The sequence below is a fragment of the Myotis nattereri genome (assembly GCF_964212035.1).
Source record: "Myotis nattereri genome assembly, chromosome: 6".
In the NCBI taxonomy this organism is placed as follows: domain Eukaryota; kingdom Metazoa; phylum Chordata; class Mammalia; order Chiroptera; family Vespertilionidae; genus Myotis; species Myotis nattereri.
Window position 1 is genome coordinate 11,453,425 of NC_138081.1, and position 26,362 is coordinate 11,479,786.

Sequence of the window (26,362 nt, forward strand, 5' to 3'; positions counted from 1 at the left end):
TCTTCTGGAATTGGTAGAGTGGCCTTGTGAAGTAGGTGTCCTGTAGGGCCCAGTGACTCAGCCTCCCCAGTCACCTGATCTGGGCACTCTAAGGGCGCCCCTGTGTGTGATGTGTGCATTGTCTTGTTGTAGGTGAGCCTTGATTGCTGTTGGCATCACTGGGAGGAATTGACCCCCAGGCCTATTGGCTGTGAGTACTAGCTGTGACTACAGCTGAAGAGCTGCTGTGCAGGAGACACCCCTATGGAGCAGGAGTTGCTTCAGTGGGGCTTTGGTGCTTACTGAATCTGCCTCTTAAATGTGTCACTCCTGGGTGTGTAGAGTTGTAATCTGGAGTGATCTGAAGCTGTCCACCAGGTGCACTGGCTCTGGGGCCTCCCAATAGGAGCTACAGAATGATCTGCAGGTGGCTGCTACTTTTGTTGGGCTTGGAAGTGCCCAGGGCGAGGCCCAGCTATGAAGCAAGGCGGGCTGGTGCTAAGGCTGGGTCTTGGGCCTTTTACTGATAGATTTGGGGCATGCTGACCCAATCTGCTGCTTGTTTGAGAGATTTTAGGAAAGAGTGAAGCCTGGGCCAGGACAGGCCATTCAAATGGAAAAAGTGCTGCTAACAGCTTGGGTGGTACTATAACTTGGGTAGGGCAGGGTCTTAGAGAATCATCAGGGTGGAGTGAACAGTGTGAGTCAGGTTGATGGAGACTCAGATACGGCAACTACCAGTCAGCTCTGTGATGGGGGAGGTCTCAGCATAGGAACAATGACCCCTTCAAGATCCTTTTTCTTGGAGAAAGCCACTCCTGAATTCTTGCCCTGATGCCAGACAATCCAGTTCCTCTCCATATGTCCTTGGGTCCCCCCCAAGCCATTGTCCCAGCTCTGGAGCTCAGGGGGAGCAAGTCTGAGTAAGTCTGTGCACCAGCCCTTTAATAGTAATCTGGGTCTCCAGTAGTCTCCTTGTCACTCAGCCACATCACTGCTGATTTTTTACAGCCTGAAATTATGGGGACTTCTCTTCCCAGCTCTGGAACCCTGGGCTGGGGGCCTGGTGTGGGGCTGGGACTCCTTGCTCCTCATGGGAGGCCTTTGTTGCCAAGATATCCATCCCAATTAAAAAAATGCCACACGTGGGTGTCAGACCAGTCTGTTTTCCCCCTACACCTCTCCTACCAGTCTCAATGTGCTTTCTTCTTTAGTTCTCTAGTTGTAGGACTTTCATTCAGCCAGATGTCAGGCAGTTCTGAATGATGGTTACTCTGTATTTTAGTTGTAATTTTGAAGTGGTTGTGGAAGGCCATGAGTACTGTATTTACCTATGCCGCCATCTTCCTTTCCTCCCCAATATCATGTCTTAGAGAGTTATGCTGGTCAGACTGAGCTGTGTAGTTTTCCGGAATGTTAATACACTAGGTTTTATCTAATAATTTTCCTATCCTATATAATAAAGAGCTAATATGCAAATGGTTGTCACACCCTCATGCCACCACACTCAACAACTGGGGAGAGAGGAATACCAGCCAGGCACAAGTGAGCTTGTGAGAGAGGAATGGGGACCAGCCAGGCTGCGGCCCAGGAGAGGGACAAGCTGCCTGCCCCATGGTCCCAGGCAACAGCAGGTGAGCGTGCACCTGTGGCCTGGGGGAGGGACAAGCTGCCTTCCCTGTGGTCCTGGGTGCCAGTGCCTGTGGCTGCAGCCTGGAAGAGGGACAAATGCCCACCCTGTGGTCCCAGGTGCTTGCAGCTGTGGCCTGGGCAAAGCTGCCTGCCCACGGTCCACTGTGGCTGTGGCTGGCCTGGGCGAAGCTGGCCTGGGTCCTGGGTGCCTGCAACCGGATGGAGGAGGGAATCGTGGGTCCTGGGTGTGGGGCGACATAGAGGTGTTTAGGGGTGATCAGGCCAGCAGGGGAGCAGTTGGGGGCAATCAGACCGGTAGGGGAGCAGTTAGGGGCAATCAGGCAGACAGGCAGGCAGAGGTGGTTAGGGATGATCAGGCAGGCAGAGGTGGTTAGGGGAAATCAGGCAGGCAATCAGAGGGGTTAGGGGCGATCAGGCAGGCAGGGGAGCAGTTGGGGGCAATCAGACCAGTAGAGGAGCGGTTAGGGGCAATCAGGCAGGCAAGTGGTTAGGGGCCAGTGGCCCTGGATTGCGAGAGACAGTTGAACATCTCCCAATGGGTCTTGGATTGGAGAGGGTGCAGGCCGGGCTGAGGGACCCTCCCCCCATGCATGAATTTTGTGCGCCGGGCCTCTTGTTTATATATATAAAAGCCTAATATGCAAAGTGTCCCCTTGGGAGTTCGACCGACCAGGAGTTCAATTGCTTGCTATGATATGTGCTGACCACCAGGGGATGGTGGGGAACAAAGAAAGGCCCTGGCCAGCAGCCGGCAGCCAGAGAAGGGAGGCCCCAGCTGGCAGCCAGCAGCTGCTAGGGACCCTACCCGTGCACGAATTTCGTGCACTGGGCCTCTAGTTTATAGATAAATAGGAAAGACAGTTTTATTTCTTTTTTTCCCAACAGTGTTAACTATAGGTGAGCCTTGATTGCCGTTGGTGTCAGTGGGAGGAATTAATATGTAGCCTTAATATGTCAATTCACATACTATTTATTTCTCCTATTTAAAGAGTACAATTCACTGGCTTTTAGTATATTCACATAGTTGTGCACCCATCACCATAATCAATATTAGAACATTTTCATCATTTCGTCACCTCAAATAGAAACCCTGTACACTTTAGCTGCCACCTCCCATTTTCACCCATCTCTCCCCTGCCCTGGCCCCCCCCCCCGGGCTAAGTAACTACCAGTCTACTTTTTACCTCTCTTTTCTTATTATGGGTGTCCTATATAATAAAAGCATAATATGCTAAGTGTCTGGTTGAACAATTGGCCATTCAACCATTCAAAGCGTAATATGTTCATGATATGCTAAGGCCTCTCAACTGCTCGCTATGACGTCCACTGACTACCAGGGGGCAGATGCTCTGACTGGTAGGTTAGCTTGCTGCTGGGGTCTGGCTGATTGGGACTGAGCAAGACAGGCTGGACATGTCCTGGAGCCCTCCTGCGTCCCTCCTCGGATGCAACCTCCCTCGTCATCCCTGGCCCCAGTCGTGCACCAGTGGGGTTGCTCAGCCTGGCCTGTGCCCTCTCGCAATCTGGAACCCCTTGGGGGATGTTGGAGAGCTGGTTTTGGCCCGATTCCTTAGGCCAGGCCAAGCGACCCCACTGATGCACGAATTCGTGCACCGGGCCTCTAGTTTTATATAAATGGAATAATCTTAATTGGCTTCTTTCACTTAAGATAATATTTCCAAGATTTATCCATGTTGTAGCATGTACCAGCACTTCATTCCTTTTAACAGCTGAATAATATTCCATTGCAAATGATACCACATTTTATCACTTTATAGACATTTGGGTTTCCACTTTTGGCTATTGTGAACAATACTACTGTGAACATTCTTGTACAGGTTTTTGCATGGAGATATGATGTACGAGTAGAATTTCTGGGTCAGATGCTAACTCTGTATTTAAGTTTTTGAGGAAAATGGTTTCTTTTTATGTGTTAACAAACACTGCTGCAGTTAAAACTTCTATATGCATACATGCAAGTATTTCCCTAGGTTGTATACTCGGCAACTTTGTCAATACTTACTAACAGTTACATTTTTTTCTCCAAACTCACATGTGTAAATGGCTTGTGGTATTTGCCTTTTCTTATTAATAGTGAAGTTGTCATTTTTTAAAGTTTATTGGCTATTTGCATTTCTTCTCTTGTGAATTAACTGTTTATATTTTTCCTCAATTTAAAAAATTCAGAAGTTATTTTATACAGATTCTGGGAGTTCTTTATTACTATTGCTATCAACCAGTTGTTATATATGTTGAAGGAAGCAATCCACCATGGTCCCAGAGCATCTCTGGACAGTCTTGCTGGATTTGAAGTTCACTTTTCTGATAAGGAATATTTTCTTGGAATAATATTCTGTTTTCATAACTTGACCCATACTTGAATAACCAGAATAATGTACATAGCTAACCTAGACAAGTCATTCCAAGTTGAAGCAGATCCAGTTTAAGCCTACAGACAGGATATTAATTACCAATGGAATGAATCTTCAGTTTAGTTCATTTAAAATATTTATAACTTTAAGTCTTAAATAATATAATAAAAAGATATATCAACCACATTTAACTATCTACTACTTCAGTATATATATTGAATTTCTTGATTAAACTTTAGCATACTCATATATTTGGATGTGTCATAGAATTCTTATACATTTTCTTCTTAGAATTGGCGTGACTTGGATGCAAGAATCACAGATACAGCAAATGAATCAAAAGATAATGTCAGATATTTGTACACTCTAGAAAAAGTATGTCAACCTCTCTATAACTATGATCTAGTAAGTATGCTTTTAAAAGTGTAGCTTAAAAATTACCACATTTAAAAATAACTTAATATGTGTATATGGGAAAACCTTGTACTGCAGAAAAATTATTTAAAAGATCTATTTCCCTAATACATATCTATAATGGATTAAAGCTATATTATTTTACCCCACATTTAAATATAATGCATTATCATAAAGATGACCTCATTTGTGAATTAAACAAGACAGACATACTCGTTATCTCACAAGTGGCGTTCCATCACGTCTGTGGTATTCTGTACGGTGGAAGCAAGTCAGGCAGGCCAGTGCACACACAGGAGCAGGGGACTACAGAAGCGTGTGAATACCGTGAGAATCACCATCACTGGGGCCGCCTTTGAACCTACCTACCGGGTTAGAGATGAGGAAATCAAAACTCATGGTGACAGAGTGGCGTTGCCAGCATCACTCAGCTGGTCAGTGATGCACCTTCTAGTTTCCAAGAGGACCCATCTTCTAGTTTCTAACCTACTTTTCTTATAATATTTCCACAGAGTTCCTTTAAAGGACATATTAGCACTACCATTTCCTTCTATTTTTCTAAGTTTGTATTTGTTTTTGATTCATAAATTAACTGGCATTTCATAATGTTTTATGTGAAGTATGAAGATGAGAGAGAACCCTGGTCTTTCATTGTAGGCATTTCCATATACTTTCATTCTGTATTCACAACAGGACTAGGAAACTGAACTTGAGCATTTCTGCAAGTGTAAGTGATGTGACTGAATTTGAATCCAGCACTCTTTGACGTTATAAGTTGTATTTTCCCCCCACCTCATTTTGCTGCCTCCTCAAGGTATTCTCTAAATTTATATGCTCTTGAAATAATTTACATTCATGTCTGGCACACATGTTCAGCATTCTCCATTTTAATCTTTGAAGAGATAGTCAAATCCTCCACATACATGGCACCATTGGCTATATAGCCTGGGTGACTAATCTTTTTGGGGTAGAGTTTCATCCTAGAGGCAGGGAAAGGGGAAGAGTCTATGTGCCATATCACTTATATCCGGAGAAGAGGGATGTGTAGGGATATTTCATATACATTCCAAGAGGATATTGGTAGCCAAGGAATTTCATGTGGGTGGTGAGGGAAGAGTGGGTTGAGAGTCCTGGACAGGTGCAGTTCTTATTGCCATGTGGGAATCCATCATCCATCAGGAAGCACCATGAAAGAGGATAGGAAGACTTCTCAGAAGCAGTTTTTTAATTGATTCCATACAAAGATGTTGGATTTTAACTTATTTACAACTTCTTGTTGTTTACAAAGGGAATTATGATTTAAACTTTACTAGGTATTATGAGCTTCTAAAACCAGGTGAAACTGTTAATACTGATCTCTGCTGACAACAAATAATCAATTTGAACCACGCTTTGATCATGAAATGACCAGAATGTGCCAGAATATACGGCAAAGTAATTTTGCTTCATGATGACACACCATCACACACTTCAAAACCAGTTCAAGACATGTTAAAAGATCTTGCCTGGGAAGTATTAACCCACCCGCTGTATTCACCAGACCTTGCTCCTTCAGATTACCACTTGTTCCGATCGATGGCACAGGCACTTTCTGAGCAGGACTTCAAAATGTACGAAAAAGTAGAAAATCTGGTCTCTGAATGGTTTGCCTCAAAACAAGAAAAGTTCTATTGGGACGGTATCCACAAATTACCTGAAAGATGGGGGAAATGTGTAGCCAGCGATGGACATTACTTTGAATAAAGCACTTTTGATGTTTCTCTTGAAATTACCAGGTTTTCTTTGATTATAAAAATCTGCATTATTAACTGGTACACCTAGTACTCTCTTCACTTCTACTCCTAGTACAGGCTCCTAAACTTCGGTTAGGAACCTTTTTAAAATCTGTTTCACATAAGAACATCTTAGGTGTTTCTGTGCATAGGACCATGAGCAAAAAACCCCCGATTATATGGTGACAGAGAAATATAGCTGTTGCTTGGCTCACTCTAGAGATCAAGGACTTAATTCCTCCACTTTATCACATGTGCAATTGAAATTTGTGTCTAAGAAAAATTAGAAAATTAGAATTATCATGTCACAAGCACTTGGGGTTGAGGAAGAGTTGAGGAAGCAAATATTAAATACACATATACGTAATGCCTACTCTAGAAGGTCTTCCTACAAGTGGCTCTTGATGTCAAAAATAATAGGTGAATGAAGATAGCAAAATGTTACCATCTGTCAAATCTGGTGGTGGGGATAGATGATCATTAGACTATTCTCTTCACTTTTCTATACATTTAAAACTTTCCAGTATAAAAAATAAACGTGGGAAAGAAGATACAATAGTTTTTATTGTTATCAAGACTTCTAGATTTTAAGGTCTACTGATTTCATCTTCCTGGTTCAACAGACTTGCTTAAATTCCCATAATTTTCACATCTTTTAGTGCTGGTGTTCTTTTCATCCAAGTAATTTATAACACTTTGTTCATTTGTTCTAGCTGTGGATATACATTATTATTATTGCTACTACTATTTTATTGTTATTGAGCTTTTTACATTCTCTGATGTAGGAATGTGCTTCCCCCTAATACACCCACTATTTTTGTAGTTTCACAAATTCTTTTTTTCTCACTTTCTTTCTTTTTATTAAAAGCAACCAACAATTTCTGTTTAGTTTGTCACTGTCATTTGAGCAGGAAAAGTGCAGAGGACTCATGCTTCCATTGCTCGTTGATAAATTTTATCATCCTGGTATTACACTTTAGACATATCTACTATTACACATTTTACATATAAAATGTCTGAGTGCTGTGTATAAACGGGTAAGAACTATGCACTCAAGCAGCTACTATTATAAGTAACTAGAGGCCTGATGCACGGAATTCGTGCAAGAGTAGGCTTTCCTTCCCCCGGCTGCTGGTACTGGCTTCCCTCTAGCACCCAGGACCTGGGCTTCCCTCATAGCCCTGGCTTTGTCCAGAAGGTCATCCAGAAGGACGTCTGGTCTAATTAACATATTGTGCTTTTATTATTATAGATGATGTTTAAAATTCAGATGAAGGGCATTTTCCTGATTGATCCATTTGTTGCTGTCCCTAAGCCTTCTTTATTGGAGTTAGGGGTACTTTGTAGGCTTGCCTTGTTGAGGGTGGCAGGGACGCCTTCTGGGCACATTTTTTTATTAGAATTTTTTTTTGATCTACAGATGATACATCTAATATGAATTCTGACATATAAGGTTAACTATGAAATAATGTTAATGTTCATAAGCCGCATGCAATTGATTTAATTATGTCTTTGTCACACCTCATACCTGGGACATACAGTACATGATTTAGTAGTAGTTATTTCTGGTCTTACTTATTCCATCACCATTTTAAAAATCGTTGCTATATTTATATTGTCTTAGCAATGAACAGGCATGCTCCTTGAGGGAGGGAGTGCCATTGCCCTTATCTGTTCTTCCATCGTGATTTGCATCATGGGGAAAAGCAGGCCTCAGTCATCTCAGGCACAGAACTGGGTTTATGCTATAGCCCAGGGACCTCGAACAAGGTACTTAACTTCCCTGCCTCTCCATTTTGTCATGGGAAAAATGGGGATAACAATATTTTATTTTATAGGTCCTAAAACATTTTTTTATTACATTTTAATATCTCTGCACTCAGAGAACATCTTTAAGTCAGTTGAGTTTTATGAATCATTGTGAATGTGACTCAACACTTTTGATTATTAGTTCTCTCAAGGGGTAGAATTTTTTCTATTTTATTTTATTTTATTTTATTTTATTTATTTTATTTTATTTATTTTATTTTATTTTATTTTATTTTATTTATTTTATTTTATTTTTTATTTTATTTTATTTTTTATTTTTTTTTATTTTATTTTATTTTATTTTATTTTATTTTATTTTATTTTATTGTACCATTGGTGTGAATTCAGACTGCAGTGAATGAGTGCCAGCTTGTGGTACAAATTCTCAGGGGAATTCATTTTCCCTTCCTCCACTAGGAGTGGGATTGGGATATACAAGGTTTGTTCCTATCTTTTTCTCCATGGCTCCTCTGTTTCGTCCTTACCATTACAGAGCGGGTGGAGCCTTTTGGTGGCTTAGTTTTATGTGGGAGTGAGATGCCCTTTTCTTAGTATCATTAAAGTAGTGGGACAGTACCGTCTTGAAACCAGTGATGTCTTAGCTGTGATGAAATCAAGCCTGCCTTAAATGGTCATTGTCAGCATAAAGCGCCTGGCACACAGTAAGCACTGGGTACACATCAGCGATTGTTTTATCTGTGTGTGCACTTGTTCTGCTCTGCTCTGTGCTGGTCTGCTGTTTAACTTGTTTGTGTACATCCCTTGCACTCTGCCGTGACCTCCTCCAGAATAGGTTCTGAATTTGTGGATTTTGCCCAATATTCTCAGTACTTATTGGCACTTAGTATGCTTGCTGCATGGTGAATTGAGTGGAACACATGGAAATGAGTACTAGTCTAATCTCTGTTTTTAACTAGCTTTCTGGCACTTTACCCCTCAAAATATCAGTTTCTTCACCTTTAAAAAGAGCAGCTTGAACGATTAATCCTTAAAATAACTTTCACCTCTAATATTTTATTTTTGAATAAACGTTTAAGCAACAATAATACTAAATTCTCTTCACCCAGTTTCTCCTGTTAGCATTTTGAGTTTCTTTGGCATATTCGTCAAAACTGATGTCCTTTTTCTGTTCCAGGATCCAGTCTAGGATACCACATTGCCTTTAGTAAAATTGGACGTTTATGTATGTTTAGAGTTTCGAATATTATAGGATATTGGTTATTAAACTTATAAGTATATGAGGGAATTCACTTGATACATTTCAATTTTAGGTTTCCATGGCCCATGGAATACAAAATTTGATTAATGCCATCAGAATGATTCACAGCGTGTCGAGGTATTATAATACCTCAGAGAGAATGACCTCATTGTTTATCAAGGTAAGTTTGTAAGGGAGGAAGTCACACATGTAACTCTGTGAATAATGCTCTCCCTCTGAACCGGAAAAGGGAAATGGGAAGGTTGGTGCCTGTCGGAGTTTTGGATTTTAATACTTCCGGTGGACAAGAAAAGGAAGGTGTTGACTGGAGGCAGTTTTACTTAATTGAAAGGGTACTTTTCTCCTTGTCAGAAGTAAGCCTCCAGGCTTTTTGTTTAAATTTTTTTTTAATTAAATCTTTATTGTTCAGATTATTACATTATTACTCTTTTTTCCCACCATAACTCCCCTACACCCAGTTCCCACCCCCTCACTCCCCACCCACTGTCCTAATCCATAGGTGCACGATTATTGTCCAATCTCTTCCCACACCCCCCACACCCCTTTCCCCCCTCCCAAGAATAGTAGTCCATTCCCTTTCTATGTCCCTGATTCTATTACAATCACCAGTTCATACTGTTCATCAGATTATTTATTCACTTGATTTTTAGATTCACTTGTTGATAGATGTGTATTTGTTGTTCATAATTTGTATCTTTACCTTTTTTTTCTTCTTCCTCTTTTTAAAGGATACCTTTCAGCATTTCATATAATACTGGTTTGGTGGTGATGAACTCCTTTAGCTTTTTCTTATCTGTGAAGCTCTTTATCCGACCTTCAATTCTGAATGATAGCTTTGCTGGATAAAGTAATCTTGGTTGTAGGTTCTTGCTATTCATCACTTTGGATATTTCTTGCCACTCCCTTCTGGCCTGCAAAGTTTCTGTTGAGAAATCAGCTGACAGTTGTATGGGTACTCCCTTGTAGGTAACTGATTTTCTTTCTCTTGCTGCTTTTAGGATTCTCTCTTTGTCTTTTGCTCTTGGCATTTTAATTATGATGTGTCTTGGTGAGGTCCTCTTTGGATTCTTTTTGTTCGGGGTTCTCTGCGATTCCTGGACTTGTAAGTCTATTTCTTTCACCAGGTAGAGGAAGTTTTCTGTCATTATTTCTTCAAATAGGTTTTCAATATCTTGCTCTCTCTCTTCTTCTGGCGCCCCTATAATTCGGATGTTGGTACGCTTGAAGCTGTCCCAGAGGCTCCTTACACTATCTATGTATTTTTGGATTCTTTTTTCATTTTGTTTTTCTGGTTGGGTGTTTTTTGCTTCTTCGCATTTCAAATCTTTGACTTGATTCTTGCGCTCCTCTGGTCTGCTGTTGGGAGTCTGTCTAATATTCTTTATTTCAGTCCGTGTATGCTTAATTTCTAGTTGGTCCTTTATCACAACATCGAGGGTTTCACCAGTCTTCTTGAAGATCTCACTACATTTATCAGCGGTCTCACCAGTCTTCTTGAAGATCTCACTACATTTATCGGCGGTCTCACCAGTCTTTTCGAGGGCCTTATTAAGTTTATCGGCGGCTTCTAGACAGTTCTTTAAAGACCTTAAAAGTTTGGTTTTGAACTCTATATCTAGCAGTTTGCTTTCCTCCCATTCTGTCGTTTGTGTCCTGTTTCTTTGTCTCGGCATTTTTTATGCTTCACTGTGTCGATAGAGTGCCTTTCTGTGCTAAGTGTCCCAATTACCTGAGGTAGACATTCTTGGTGCACCCCCTTGTGGGCTTTGTGCACAGTCTTGTTGTAATTAAGCCTTGATTGCTGTAGTTATCACTGGGAGGAATTGACCTCCAGGCCAATTGGCTGTGAGAATCAGCTGTGTCTGCAGTGGGAGAACTTCTGTGCTGGAGACACCCCTCTGGGGCTAGACTTGCTTCAATGGGGCTTTGGTGCTCACTTAGTCTGCCCCCGAGTGTGTCTTTTATGGTTCCATGGAGCTGCAAACTGGATGGTCCCACTCTGACCTCTGGGCTTCCTGGCTCCTGGATCTCTAGGGAGGTGCTAATCTAGCCTTTGCTTGAGGCTAATCAGCAAAAGCCTCCCTGCAGGGCTTGGGTGGGGCGGGTCCCACGGGATCAACAGGGCGGGGTTAGCAATTATGGCTGCTCTCAGTCTTGCCCTCAGAGGCTCTGCTTCTCAGTGTCCCAGTAATCACTGCAAGCCCCTCTGAGAGAAAGCTGCCCTAGGGTTCTGAGCTATGCCAGACAGTCCCGCTTCTCCCATATGAGTCTGGGTCCCTAGGGACTCGCCAGGAACTGGAGCTTAGAGCCTGAGACTCCCTCCCAATTGAAAACGACAACCACACCCTCAGCCGCCAGCCCACTCCACATGCACTCCGCACCTTATTATTTTACTTCTGTACTGCGCCTCCTCTGATTCTTGGTATGCTTTTCTCTTTCCTTTTAGTTGTAGAATTTCCACTCAGCCAGCCTTCCTGTGGTTCTGGATGATGTCCGTTCTGTCTTTTAGTTGTATTTTTTAAAAAAATATATTTTATTGATTTTTTACAGAGAGAAAGGGAGAGAGATAGAGAGTTAGAAACATCGATGAGAGAGAAACATCGATCAGCTGCCTCCTGCACATTTCCTACTGGGGATGTGCCCGCAACCCAGGTACATGCCCTTGACCGGAATCGAACCTGGGACCTTGCAGTCCGCAGGCCGACGCTCTATCCACTGAGCCAAACCGGTTTCGGCTTTAGTTGTATTTTTGAAGTGGTTGTGCAAGGCAGCAATCTCCGGTGTTTACCTATGCCGCCATCTTTTTGTTTAAATTTAGATGGTGACCATATTTATCCTTTCCAAGCACAGTAGTTTTGCTCAAGAGCTAAGGTTTCTGTCCACTATTAACAATGTTTCTTTAGCTACCCCACCGGCACTGTAGTTTGTGTAAAATCTCTCTTGTAATGCCTTATGGTTAATTATTTTAAATGATTTGAAAAATTGCCCAAGAAACATATGAATAGAATTTCTTTGTAAATGATTCAAGCAGAATATAAGTAACATTCACATCTCAACTTTTAACACTCCTTCCCCCCACAAAGGATAGATTTAATCATTATGTTCTCAACAAGGCAAGAACCTTGGTATTCTTCCCTGTTACTTCTTTCTCTCCTTCATGCTGTTTATGTTCCATATTGAGATCTCTAGTTCCATATTATTATTAATATTTTTTCGACATTATAAATCATCAAGTTTTCAGACTAAAACCTAAGTAGTGTTAGTTTCTTTGATTGTCTCTGTTTTGTGATTTCCACATTTTCTTCCATTGTGGATTCATTACTTCTTTTTTTTAATTTGTTGATTTTTTAGAGGGAGAAAGAGAGAGATAAGGAGAGAGAGAGGGAAAGAGAGAGGGAGGGAGAGAGAGAGAGAAATATCTATTTGTTGTTCCATTTATTTATGTATTCATTGGTTGCTTCTTGTATGTGCCCTGATCAGGGATCGAGCCCACAACCTTGGTGTACTGGGACAATGATCTAACCATCTGAGCTGTCAGACCAAAATGATTCATTACTTCTTTTGCCAAAGAAAAATTGTCAGGTGGTTCTTTTCTCTTTCTTTTCTGTGTGTAGTGAACCTCTTGAATTCCCACATGTCTGAAAATACCTTCATTTTGTCCTCCCACTCAAATACTAGTTTCACTGGAATCCTAAGTTCAATGTATTTTCTTCTGGAACTTTGAGGATATTTCTATCTAATACACAGTATTGTTGATGAGAAATTTGATGCTAATCTGATTGTTTTTCCTTTGTAGGAATCATGTTTTATTCTCTCAGGAAGCTGTTAGGATTTTTTTCTTTATCCTTGAACTTCTAAAATGTCAAAGTGATGTGGTTCTTTTTATATTTATTGTGTTCTATAGTTGCTGGGTTGTTTCAATCCAAAGATTTTTGTCTCTCCTTTTCCTGGGAAATTACCTCTTTTGTCTTTGATTATTTCTTACCCACTTGTTCATTTTATTCTCACCCTTTGAATCCAACTTCCATTTCCCTTAACTATTTTTTTTTTTGTGTGTCTATCTTTGTCTTTTGACCTTTCAGCTCACTCATGTGTTCTTAATTTCTGCCCCAAATGCTGGCCAATTCATCAATAGATTTAAAAAATTTTTGACAATAAAAATTTCAATTTCCAAGTTTTCTAATTGTAAAATCCTCTCATTTCTTTCTTATGAATTAACTAGAGGCCCAGTGCACGAATTTGTGCATGGGTGGGGCCCCTCGGCCTGGCCCGTGATCAAGGCCTACTGGGGAGCCGGCCAGGGAGAAGGACCTCGGGAGGTTGGCTGGCAGCCCCTTCATTGGGGCCTGTTGGGGGCGCTAGGAGGGGGGAGGAACCACGGGAGGCTGGCTGTGGGAGTGCACTGACCACCAGGGGCAGCTCCTGTGTTGAGTGTCCCCTGGTGGTCAGTGCGCATCATGGCAACTGGTGGACTGGTTGTTCCAGTCGTTCTGGTTGTTCCGGTTGTTCCAGTAGTTCTGGTCGTTCGGTCATAATGGTCGCTTAGGCTTTTATATATACAGATTTGGTTAATAAAAGAGATTTTAAAAGATTGTACATATATTTCTTCTGTATTTCCTATCTTTGTTGAGTTTACTGCTTCTGTTACCAAGTTTGTATTCTTTAATTGCTTGACAATTCTTGGTTGTCTGGCCGTCTTTAAATTTGAGGCTTCTAATTTGCCTTCCTGTTCTGTTTCTTGTTGGGGAGGGAAGTATGAATAATATTTTCTCTGATATGTCCTCCTGCTGTGCAGTAGCTACCTGGCACGACCACACCTCTCCAAGACTGTGGTTCACATCTACAGCTTTGTCCTTTCAGCATGTGTCCCTTTGCCTGTTGCATAAGTTGCTCCAAATTCAGTGTGCAGGGTTACAACCAAAGGCCCCTCACGACATCTACCATCTTGAAAAGTTCCCATATTGTTTCACCTTCACAATAACCTTCTCCAGAACTGGGTTCTGGTTTTCTCTAACCTTTTTTCTTCTTATAGATTTGATCCCATATTCTTTCCATATTTTAAGAATTCTCCAACATTTCTGTGTGCCAGTCTGCCATCTTGATCTCTGGAATATTTAAATAGATATCTTGACTTTTTTCAGTATTTGGGGGGATATGGTTTGCATGTTGAAGGATGGTGAAGAATCACACTTAGACTAGATCAAGTCCTAATTAGTGCAGAAATAGACAAGTGGAAAATATAGTAGATTTTGAAATTTATAGCCCCAATTACATTGACTTAAATGTTGTAGGTAAACGTGACTTTTTTTTTTTTTTTTACTGGAATGTACATTTCTTTGTTTTTATATACTGTATTTCACTACATAAGTTTACTATTTATCATTTTTATGCTTGTGATTTTAAAAATGAAAAAAAATTTACTTCTGTACAGTTATTTTGGACTAATATTTATTTTAGGTAACAAATCAAATGGTGACAGCATCTAAAGCCTATATTACTGATGGAGGAATTAACCATGTATGGGATCAGGAAACACCCCTTGTACTAAAGAAAATTCAGGTTTGTATATGTATTTTTATTTATTTTATTTTGTACGTATTTTTATTTTCATAAAGTAAAGCTTTCACCATTTGGCCCAATTTTGTTTACTTTATTAATGCACAAAGCATGTTAATTTTTATAAAACATTGAACAAAGTAGTCTGAGAGAGAGATAGAGAGAATCATTGATCGCTGCCTCCTGCATGCCCCCCTACTGGGGATTGAGCCTGCAACCTGGGGAATCAAACCATGATCTCCTGGTTCATAGGTCGATGCTCAACCACTGAGCCATGCGAGCCAGGCAATAATGTGAATTTGAATTTTTAATGTTAACAGCAATAGTCCCTGTTGAGTGGCTGATGTGATCAGCTCTGTGTGAGAGTAGAATTTTTGAATTTTTGACTCCTGAACAAATGTCTCACCACCCTTTCTGCCCCTTCTTTTAATTTTTCCACAGGATTGCATTTTCTTATTTAAGGAATATCAAACATCTTTTCACAAAACAAGGAAACTGATTTTAGAATCCTCAGGGGAAAAGTCTTTTGAGGTTTCAGAAATGTATATATTTGGAAAATTCGAAGCTTTCTGCAAAAGACTGGAAAAGGTAAGCATTGTGCAGCCATAGCATCCACCCCCAAACACACCTCTCTGGTTATGTGGTACTTTACGTAGCACTGTGAGAATTATTGTTCCAGATTGCTCGTCTCACTGTTGGTACCACTCATATTACTTACTGCATTTTATTATATCTTATTTTTTATTCCTGATTAGTGTCTTCTGCCAGATACACAAAAGCTATGGCAAACTTTCACTTTTCTCCAAGTCTGCCTCCACCCAGGGAGCTTGAATTCAAAATCCTCTGCTCTTCACCATTGTGTTAGGCAAGAGGACGTGTGAGATAAAATGCCTGCAATAACCTGTCAGAACCCGGTGGTCATGTCGTATCGGGGTGTGTGGGCACCTTCTCTTTCTAGGCCAGTGTACAGGGTGTATCCACAGACATGGTGTGGGTGATGTCTTTACTGGGCATACATGGGTTAGAAACTTCTGCGCCTCTGATTCATTTGCTAAGACTGGCTAGGAGGAGTGATACTGTTTTCTGGGTATATAGGCTGTCCATTCAGAGGCTTGTTGGAGTTAGCCTTTGAAAAGTCTACAAAGATATATCATTTAGGTATGATCTACTCCAGTCCCCCAGCACCTTGCCAACTTTTTAGGTCCTGGTAATATTTAGAATCCTGTTCATCGTTTGTTGGAAGTTGCTGAGGCATTACATAGGTTGAAGGGCATTTTCTGGACATGTCCAGAGCCCATTTTTCATTTGTAACCCCTGACACAGTTAAGATAGGAAAGTATGAGTGATGAAGAGAAACAAGCCCCATACATACTTCTATGGGGCTGTTTTGTTTGTTCCTTTAATAGCTTTATGGATCTACTAGAGGACCAGTGCATGAATTCCTGCACTGGGGGAGTTACTCAGCCCAGCTTGCACCCTCTCGCAGTCCAGGAGCCCTAGGAGAATGTTCGGGCCTAAGCCAGCAGTCAGACATCCATCTGGCAGTCTGGGGTTCTCAAAGTCTGGGACGCCTTGCTCCTTTACCACCCACCTGCAGTGGAGGAGGGAGAAGCTCCTACCACCGCCACTGCGCTCGCCAGCCATGAGCCCAGCTTCTGGCTGAGTGTTGCTCCCCCTGTGGGAGCACACTGACCACCAGGGGACAGCTCCTGCGTTGGTCAGTGCGCGTCATAGCGACTGGTTGTTCTGCTGGTCATTCCACCGTTTGGTCAATTTGCATATTAGGGTTTTACTATATAGGATAATTCATACACCATACAATTCACCCATTAAGGTGTTTAAGTCAGCATTTTCTCATACATTCACAATTATGCAACCATTTCTACAATCTAATTTTAGAACATTTTCATTCCCACTGAAAAAATCCCATCAGCAGCCACACTCCTTTCCCCCTTCCACCATTAATATTTCTGTTTCTATAGATTTACCTGTTCTTCTGATGTGTTCTTTTGTGACTGACTTCTTTCATTTAGCATAACGTTTCAAGGTTCATCTGTTTTAGCATTCCTTTTTATTGCTGAATAATATCCCATGTATGGATATACCACATTCTATTTATCTATTCATTAGTTGATGGATATTTAGGTTGTTTCCACTTTTTGGCTATTATGAACAGTGCTGCTATGAACATTTGTGTACATATTTTTGTATGGACTTATGTTGTTATTCCTCTGGAATATATGCATAGGAATGGAATTGCTGTGTCATGTGGCATTGCCATGTTTAACTTTCTGAGGAGCTGCCAACTTGTTCTTCAAGCAAGCTGCATCATTTCACATTTTCATAAGCAACTTAAGGGAGTTCCAATTTCTCCACATCCTTGTTAGCTCTTGTTATTATCTGTCATTTTAAATTTAGCCATCCTATTGGGTGTGAAGTGGTGTCTTCTTGTGGCTTTCATTTGCATTTCTCTGATGACTAATGATGTTGAACATAATTTCAAGTGCTCAATGTTCATTTGTAGTTCTTTTTTGGAGAAATTTCTATTCAATTTTTTTACACATTTTATAATTAATTATTTTTGTATTTTTATTGTTGAGTTACAAGAGTTCTGGGTATAAGTCTCTTATATATGATTTGCCAATATCTTCTCCCATCCTGTGGATTGTCATTTCAGTTTCTTCTTTTTCTTATTTAATCCTCACCTGAAGATATGTTTTAAGTTTGTATTGATTTTAGAGTTTAGTTTTGTTTTCTTCTCACCCTGGACATTTGTGGGAGAGAAGAGAAGAAGTGGGAAGCTGGTATTGCTCAGGGGAGAGTTAAGGAACTAGAGGTAGAGGTGGGTAGAGTCTTTACTCCTGGTGACACTGAGATGAGGGAATCATAGCAAGTTGAGAACTAGAGAGGATGCCAAGATTGGTGAGCAGAGGAGGAATTATAAATTGGCTTTCAATACTGAGGGGTCAAAACTTGATAAAGAGAAAGCTGGTAAAAAAGCCAAGGTCAGAACAAACGAGCAGGAGGAGGGTCATGTTGGCTGACCATGACTGGCTTTTATATTGTTGCTGTGTGTATGGGGTGGGGGGGCCCACTGGCTAAGTTGGGACCGACTGCTGTCCCTGTCTCTTGACCACCCATTATCCACAGATGGACAAAACAGAGGACATGTTCATGACAGGGATTTTGTCCCTGTCTCTGGCCATGGGGGTCAGGTGGTAAGGTAAGGGATAAAGATCAGAGTCTTAGGATAGAATAACAGAGCAAGTGGGTAGTTTCGTTCTCCAATTTGCCTTTTAAAGTTTTTTTTTTCCTTTAGTTTTTTGTTAAGGTGAGTGGAGGGTATGTATTAGTAGGAAGCCCAACTATTTCTCATTTTATATAGGGTGTACATAGCGTGCTGTGAATTCCAGGTAGTCCATGTGTACTCCAGGCTTGGCCTGGCTTCTAGGGTGGCAGTCGTTTTGGAAATGTACAGAAACAGTGACCCAAGAGTGACAGTTGTTCAGGAAGTGGTCCCTTTGGATTGGCATGCGCAGGGACTTTGACTTCTGGTTCTGTGTTGTCTCCACCGTGTGTAGTCTGTGGAGGACTCTCCTGAGAACAGGTTTGGTTTCTGTCTGGGCGTTGGACAAAGGGAAGCTTTGCTCAAGGGCCAAACAGGAAGCAAACCTGGAGAACTTTGAGCATTGTTCTCCAAAGCAGGAATCAGAACAGGGAATCACGAATGAAGATTAAGGAACTGAGTAGCCTGTGAACGTGAAAGGTGTTTTTTTTTTTTTTTTTTTTCGGTGAAGTAAGTGGTGTTGGTACATTGAGATGGAGGCAGCCATTTCTGCAATAAAGTCCATTTTGACGATCTCCTGGGGCTCTTCTGGGGTCAGAAGTGACTACAGTCATTCTTCAGTCTTCTTGGGCCTTCCCTCTACCTGAATGCAGGGGAAAGGAAAACAGATGCGGATTTCTGCTGGTGCTACATGTCAGAACTACATGTCAGAACTACAGTGAGGGCAGGGGCAAGAAGAATGGTACAGCTTCTGAATCCAGTGAAATAATTTTCAGAAAATTCTCAAGAATAAAAGAATGAAATTATTTAGACATCTGCAAGGGCTTTTACTGAAATTTATTTCCCCCTCCTTTTGAAATATAATACTAGTATGATCAAATTCCAAGATATGCTCGAACATCATCGATTTAAATAGTTGAAGAATAGTACTGATTAGTGACAGGGATTTACCATCTATTTTATCTACTCTGGTTGGTTTTAGCTAAATGATCCTAGGGCCTGTTTCTTGGTCTGCTTCTTAATCAATGATTCCTTAAGAGTTTACTCCAGGGAAAGGTGCTACTATCCCATTTTATTTATTTTTTAAATATATTTTATTGATTTTTTACAGAGAGGAAGGGAGAGAGATAGTTAGAATCATCGATGAGAGAGAAACATCGATCAGCCGCCTCCTGCACATCTCCTACTGGGGATGTGCCTGCAACCAAGGTACATGCCCTTGACCGGAATCGAACCTGGGACCTTTCAGTCCGCAGGCCGACGCTCTATCCACTGAGCCAAACCGGTTTCAGCAACTATCCCATTTTAAAAATAAAATAACACTTCTCTTTTTAAGATTACAGAAATGATAACTATTGTGCAAACATTCTCAGCCTTGAGTCATTCTACCATAGAAGGAATAGATATAATGGCAATAAAATTCAAAAATATATATCACGGGGTTAAGAAAAAGCAATACGACATTCTGGATCCAAGAAGGACAGAGTTTGACACAGATTTCTTAGACTTCATGTCAAAAATAAGTGCTTTAGAGGTAAGTAATTATACATACTTTTACTTGTAATTAATAATATTGGAATTTATATATCTACTATTTGTTATAAGTTACTCTTGCAAATGGATAAAAATATTTGCTAGTGTGATTAATTTCTTAACTAGTCCACAAAATATTTTCTGCCTTTTTTAAAGTGAAAAAAGGGGTGTAATCAATAAAAGATGTCAGTCAACAACCAACCAGAAGCCCCAAAGACTACTATAATTGGGGGTCATTTTTAGTTTACATTAAAATTTGTTTTCGATTTTTGTTGTGTCAAGAAGCCAATGTCATTTTTTAGTCCGAGGAAAAGTTCGTCATTTTTGCTCTTTGTTTTAGTGAGAAAAGATGTGAGGACGGATTAGGAAGGTGCCTCACTCTCCCCTTGGCCTTGCACTTTATGGCCACATTCTCTCTGCATCCTAGAGGCCAGCTCTGAGAGGCCTTTGTCCTGTTTGTCATAGCGGCTGGGGCACCAGACGGATGAAGGGTCGTTAAAAATAATGTCTGGTACCATATTTCTCTCTTACCTTTGGGCTTACATGGCTTTAGTTACTCTCATACTAACTGAGGTTAACCCCATGGAAAGGCCCTCTGCTTGCTACCCAATGTCTGGGAGACACAGGGAGGGACAAGAATACACTCTGTCCACTTCCCAAGTCTGCAATTCTTGGCATGAAGGTGAGAAAAAATATATTTTCTTATTAAATATTCTTTTAAAAAACTATATTATATGTAATCTGGGCAATATAAAAAGATAGATCCTAAAATTCTAGCAGCAGTTTTTCTTTTTGGCACAGACTTCCTTTCAGTTTTTGAAAGTGAGACTCTGATGTTATAATATATTAGAGTTATTTTAGTGTTTGGCTAGTCAGGCAGGGTGGGATTTTTGTCTAAAATGCTTTGCGAGTTATATCTTCATGGCAATGGGAATTTGGACTTTTTAAAAAAACTTATTGCCTAAATCATTTTTATGATTCTTTAATAAAGATTATATGTTGTAAAGGCTTTCCTATGTGGTCTTAGATATAAATTTTAGCTCCCAGTATATTTAGAGGCCATATGAACTTTTTAATATTTTAGAAAGGTGTCAGTGTTTTAACTTACCTTCCTTTCCCAATGTTTGATTAACACCGTGTTTTAGGTTAGTAGACCATCTATAATAATAAAAGTGTAATATGCTAATTAGACTGGATGTCCTTCCGGATGACCTTCTGGACAAAGCTGGGGCTGTGAGGGAAGCCCGGGTCCTGGGTGCCAGAGGGAAACTGGTGTCAGCAGCTGGGGGAAGGAAGGCCTACTCTTGCATGATTTTTATGCATCGGGCCTCTAGTAACAATATAATCTGAAAGTGAAAGTAATTTAGAAAGAGTGTTTCAGTTCCGTTGGTACCAGGAGTTTGGGATGGTGTGAATTTCAGAAGATATTTTCTTCTTGTTTCTCCTTGGCATGGCAAAGAGGTTTCTGGGAGCAGTGATGTTGGACAGTGACACCTGTTGATTCTGGGTGTCTATAGTGTCATCACATTGCTCTACCATATGCTTAGAAATTATAACATCCCAAAGAAATATGCTTGGTAAGGGACACTCACTCCTTTCAAAAATTCTCTAGGTCAGTAATTCCCCAAAACAACCACATATGTAATTTATAATTTTTCTAGTAGCCAAAAGAATAATAGTTAAAAGAAGCAGGTAAAATTACTTTAATAAGATATTTTGCCTGGCTGGTGGTTGAGTGTCAGCCTATGAACAAGGAGGTCATGATTCAATCCTTGGTCAGGGCACATGCTGGGTTGTGAGCTCAAGCAGGAGGCAGCCAATTGTTGATTCTCTCTCATCATTGATGTTTCTATGTCTCTCTCCCTCTCCCTTCTTCTCTGAAATCAATAAAAATATATTTAAAAAAATAATATATTTTATTCAACCCAACATATTAAAAATATTAACATTTTGACTTATCATCAATATAAGAATCATTGAGATATTATGCATTCTTTTTTTGTACTAAGTCTCTGAAACCTAGTGCATATTTTATACTTACAGCGTATCTCACTGCTAAGCAGTGAGTGCCAGTGGCCATCGCACTGGGCAGTGTATGTAGTTTTAGATGCTTAGATGGTAGGTGTTGAAGGCTATATTGATTCTGTAGGAAAATCATTAAATGTTGTTAAACAAAACTAATCTCTTAATGCCAAGATCATTAAATATCAACATTTTATTTTAGGTACAAATACAGGCCTTTATGAACAGTACTTTTGGAAAAATCTTATCTTCTCAGCAGGCTCTTCAGCTGCTTCAAAGGTATTTATATCCATTAAGCAGTATAATTTCTAGTTGGCATAACTTTATATCTGAAAATACAATTTCAAATAAGATGTTCTTGGAAATCTCTTCTAGGTAAACTTTTAAAAAAGATTTTAAATTTATCTTTATTGTTGAAAGTATTACAGATGTCCCTATTCCCCGCTAAGGATTCCCTCCTCCCCACTCCCATCCCCACCCTCCCCGGGCCTTAATTGTACTATAGTCTGTGTCCATGGGTTATGCATATAAGTTCTTTGGTTAATCTCTTTCCACTCACACCCCCCTTCCCTCTGAGAATCGTCAGTCTGTTACATGCTTCCATTCAAGATTCTTTCTTTGTCTTTAAGGCAGATTCTTTTGTTCATTAGATTTCACATAGAAGTGAGATCACGTGATATTTGTCTTCCTCTGACTGGCTTGTTTCACTTACATAATACTCTCTAGGCCCCTCCATTTCCTAACCTCCAAAGGTTAAGAGATGCTACTTTTCACAGCTGCATAGGGTTCCACTGTGTCATGTACCACAGCTCTTTTATCCACTCATCTACCTTTGGACTCTTGGGCTGTTTCCACATCTTTAAAAACCAAAACAAACTGAGTGAGGCTTTCTCTCCGACCGGCTCTGGTCTCCCTGGTGGCCAGAAGCTCTGCTGCCTGTCACAGCTGGATGTTATGTGGGTCACTGTTCCCAGCTCGGTTACTCTGGGCTGCAGAGTCCAGCCTGTGTTCCAGGCCTTGATCTTCTCGGGGAAAAGCCCTCCTGTAGCCAGGGATCCCTCTGCACTCTGGGCCTGCGCCCGAGGACGCGGGTCAGCCCCTTCCTGTCAGTCTCCAGGTGTTTGCTGTGTCTCCTTCTCAGCTGGACCTTAGTTGGTCATTACGGGTGAATGTTCCCCAATTTAGTTTTATTTCCAGTCTGACCCTGGGATGAGGTGCAAGATTTGGCCACCATCTTCTCTCTCTTCTTCTAGGTAAACTTTTGAACTCATAAACATTGCTCTTTCAGTTACCATTTAATAGAATGGTAAAAATTTGAAATATATTTTTCACTGAATTTTTTTGTAGCAGACAGTCTTTCAATAAGAAAATGAAATATTTTGCGTCTTTCCCCCAGCTATATAATATATTTGAGGTTGGTTTCATAGGTGTTATTGGAAAGGGAACAATAATGTTTAATTCTGCATGCTGAAAAGATTTTGTTTGGACTTTTAGAAAAAAGTGCAATTAAGAGTAGCAGATCTCCAAACTCCCATTTTCCCTCCCGAGTGCCCCTGCCGCTCCTGCCCCTCTGTTCCTGGCAACTGTGACCTCCAAAAGGGCAGGAAAGCCTGGACGAGAGGGACGAGCTGGACTCGGGGCTCTTTGCTTCCAGCTCGGAAAGGGCTCATGACCATGTTAGGGACCCTTTGGGAACCTTCTCATGACAGCCCGTGGTTCTGGGCTTGGGCCCAGCTTTGCTGTAGTTCCGCGTCTCTCTAACTATGGATAATATCAGTGAGACCTTACCTTATGAGACCATCATAAGAGTCAAAACAGATAAAGTGGTTTTAACGCGTGACAGATGGCAGGTTCTACTTTCTTAGTGATTTCTCTCTGTCTCTTTCCTTCTGTCTTTGCCCTACCCCCGCTGACCTATAATATACTGGTGTTAATTCACTTTATTATCAGAACTTTCTGGTTCTAGCCCTTCCTGTGGATCACTGGGTCTCTAAGTGAAAGTGATATTTGGCTGACAAAATCATTATTATAATATTATTATTCTGGCTATCTGGAATCATGTGACATCAATATTGGCAGAGGGATAGTCAGTGTGCTCCCCTTCATCTTTATGAAGCCCCCCTCCCCCACTCACCTTTTCAATCTCAGTTTAATGTCACTTCCTCAGGGAAGTTTTTCTTGACTTCCCAGACTTGGCTGGGCTCCCTGTTAATATGCATTCCTGGCACCCTGGTAAATTAAATAATTATTTATGTAACTCTTCACCGATAGCTCCCTTTTCCATAAGATAACAGACTGCAAGAAGTCTGGAACCATACTTGTCTTGTTTCCACTGTATCCTAGCACATGTAGGAGGCCTGATGTGAATATTTGTCAAATGAGTAAAGGAATGGATTTTTAGGACTGCAGCAATTCTCAAGTATTTTTCCCATTTACTTCTTAATTCTTCACCTTCAATTACTCTTAGATTCCAGAAGCTGAACATTCCCTGTCTTAAATTAGAAATAAATCACACAATAGAGCGTATCCTTCAATGTTACGTGGCTGAACTCGAAGCTATTAAGAAGGCAAGTATCGTGTTTATAATAAAGACAGGCACTTTAGTACAAAAGAAAAAGCATTCTGAAAGTATTTGTCGTGGTTATATTGTGCTAAGCAACTCGGGAGCAGTCCTGTCACTGCGAAATCCCTCGGATGTCCCTTCTCAGTGCCGGAAGGGCTGACCGGAGATGTCACTGGGAGGCCAGGCTTACATCCTGTGCTCTTAAGAACTGCCTTTGCGTGACAGCATTCATGCGTGCATCAGAAAGCCCATTAAGCCCATAGAAGTACGGGCTCTGGAGACTATTATGACAGGTATAATGTAGTGATGTGCTCCCTCTTTTGAATACTTCTTTAAAAATGGAGATAAAAGGCAGAAAAAAATATATACATGTAATGGGAAAGAAGGGTTAGAGATAATTAAGTGTCATATATTTTAAACATCATAGTTCCTGAATCTCAGGTTATTATCTCTGAAGGGCGTTTCTATATTTTTAACGACTACCTCCTTGGTATAAAACATGGGAATAATGACAAAGCATCAATACAAGTATAGTTTTATATATATTTTTTGCCTTTTTCATCGTATTGAATTTCAAACATTAATACCAGCTCTTTCATTACAGCTTTATCATTCTCAAAAAGATGACCCCCCTCTGGCTCGCAACATGCCCCCAATAGCAGGAAAAATACTTTGGGTGAGGCAGCTCTACCGCCGGATAAGCGAGCCCATCAACTATTTCTTTGTAAGCCAATGCTGACATTTACAGTATGTGGACTGGGGTTTTGAATACAAGAAATATATTTGATCTCATCGTATTTATGTCCAAGAAAGTAGTTAGAGCTCATTATTTTACTGGTGAAGAAAATTTAGTGTATAAATATGCTTGTGAGACATTAAGCCAATTGTTTCATGTGTGGTAGATAAGCCCGTTTCATTACAGTTATCTCTAAGAGGGTAAATCTTAAACTTTGTGACTTTTGATAAAACAGGACACTTTATAAAGGCTTTAAAAATTGTTTTGAAAACAAAAAACAGGCCAAGTGCTGAGGTTGCTTCTGTATATTAGCAAAGGGGAGGCTAGGTGCAGTCTCTTCCTGTATGAGAAACAGACCTAGAGCAGGGAACCATGAAGGACATTCATTCTCTGTGTCCTTAAGAGTGTTCGATTTCTGAAAAACACCAGGATCCTCTTAGGCCCTGTTGGAATTCTGAAATTGCCAGTTTGTCTTCTCTTTGTTTTGTTTGTGGGGTTTTTTTGTGGTTTTTTTTTTTTTTTTTGCTTTGTTTTTTAAAGAGCCAGAGCTACAGAGTGGAGGTGGTTGGCTTAGTTTTGTGTCTAGTGCCTAAATTCAGAACAAAATGCTACCAAAATACAGTCTTGAGAGTAACATCATAATTCAAACGTTATTAAATATTGAGCCTTTGTTGTTTGTGTTTGGCTACTATCACTTATTTAACTGTTCTCAATATTGAAAAACATTGAAACGCTGGGCTTACACAGGGGCCAGGATGGAACTCCATTGCTGATTGACTGTTTTTGACATATATGGATCAAAACATAAAACTTGCAGTAATTTGCATAGAGAAATTTGGTTGTGTTCTTGGATATTGGGTTACTGTTTTTTGGTGCTGGAACTTAGGACTTCGTCCTGATATCCACACCTCAAGGGAGATCCGTCCATCGCATCTCGTCCAGAAAAGTGGGAGGGAGGCAGCCGATCAATGGTGCTCTCTCGTCATTGATGTTTCTGTCTCTCGGTGCCGGGGGCTGGCTGCAGGGCTAGCCCTTTCTTTTTAAACCCTTTGTTTCCTTCTCCAGTTTCCCCTTCTCCACAATGTCCCTACTTCCATGGCTAGCTTGTGCAGCCTTCCTCATCCCTGTTTTACTCTGAGGTAAAATCGGAATGGGTAGCACAATGATTTGATGCCCTTTTAAAGACAAACAGCTTTTTATGATTTGCATGAAACGAGCAACAGTCTTTTAACATAAAGCTTTCTCTTTCCCATAAAAAAAAAATAGAAAAACTCGGACATTTTGTCAAGTTCGGAAGGTAAGGCTGTCATTCGTCAGTATAACAAGATTTCCTATGTGCTGGTGGAGTTTGAGGTGGTCTACCACACGGCCTGGACCAGAGAGATCTCGCAGATACAGTACGGTGGGTGCGCGGCTCCGCTCCCCAGGGGTGTGAGGGGACTTTGGAT

General features: G+C 40.7%; 1 protein-coding gene across 1 annotated transcript in view; it reads left to right on the forward strand.

Moving 5' to 3' along the window:
• The window catches only part of DNAH8 (dynein axonemal heavy chain 8), a 273,951-nt gene that overhangs the window by 29,821 nt on the left and 217,768 nt on the right, over positions 1-26,362 (forward strand). The window contains exons 8-16 of the mRNA XM_081093926.1: positions 4,296-4,409; positions 9,271-9,378; positions 14,676-14,777; positions 15,216-15,362; positions 19,397-19,594; positions 21,818-21,894; positions 24,083-24,182; positions 24,783-24,902; positions 26,181-26,316. Coding sequence (XP_080950052.1) covers positions 4,296-4,409; positions 9,271-9,378; positions 14,676-14,777; positions 15,216-15,362; positions 19,397-19,594; positions 21,818-21,894; positions 24,083-24,182; positions 24,783-24,902; positions 26,181-26,316 — 1,102 coding nt within the window. The remainder of the gene's footprint in view (positions 1-4,295; positions 4,410-9,270; positions 9,379-14,675; positions 14,778-15,215; positions 15,363-19,396; positions 19,595-21,817; positions 21,895-24,082; positions 24,183-24,782; positions 24,903-26,180; positions 26,317-26,362) is intronic.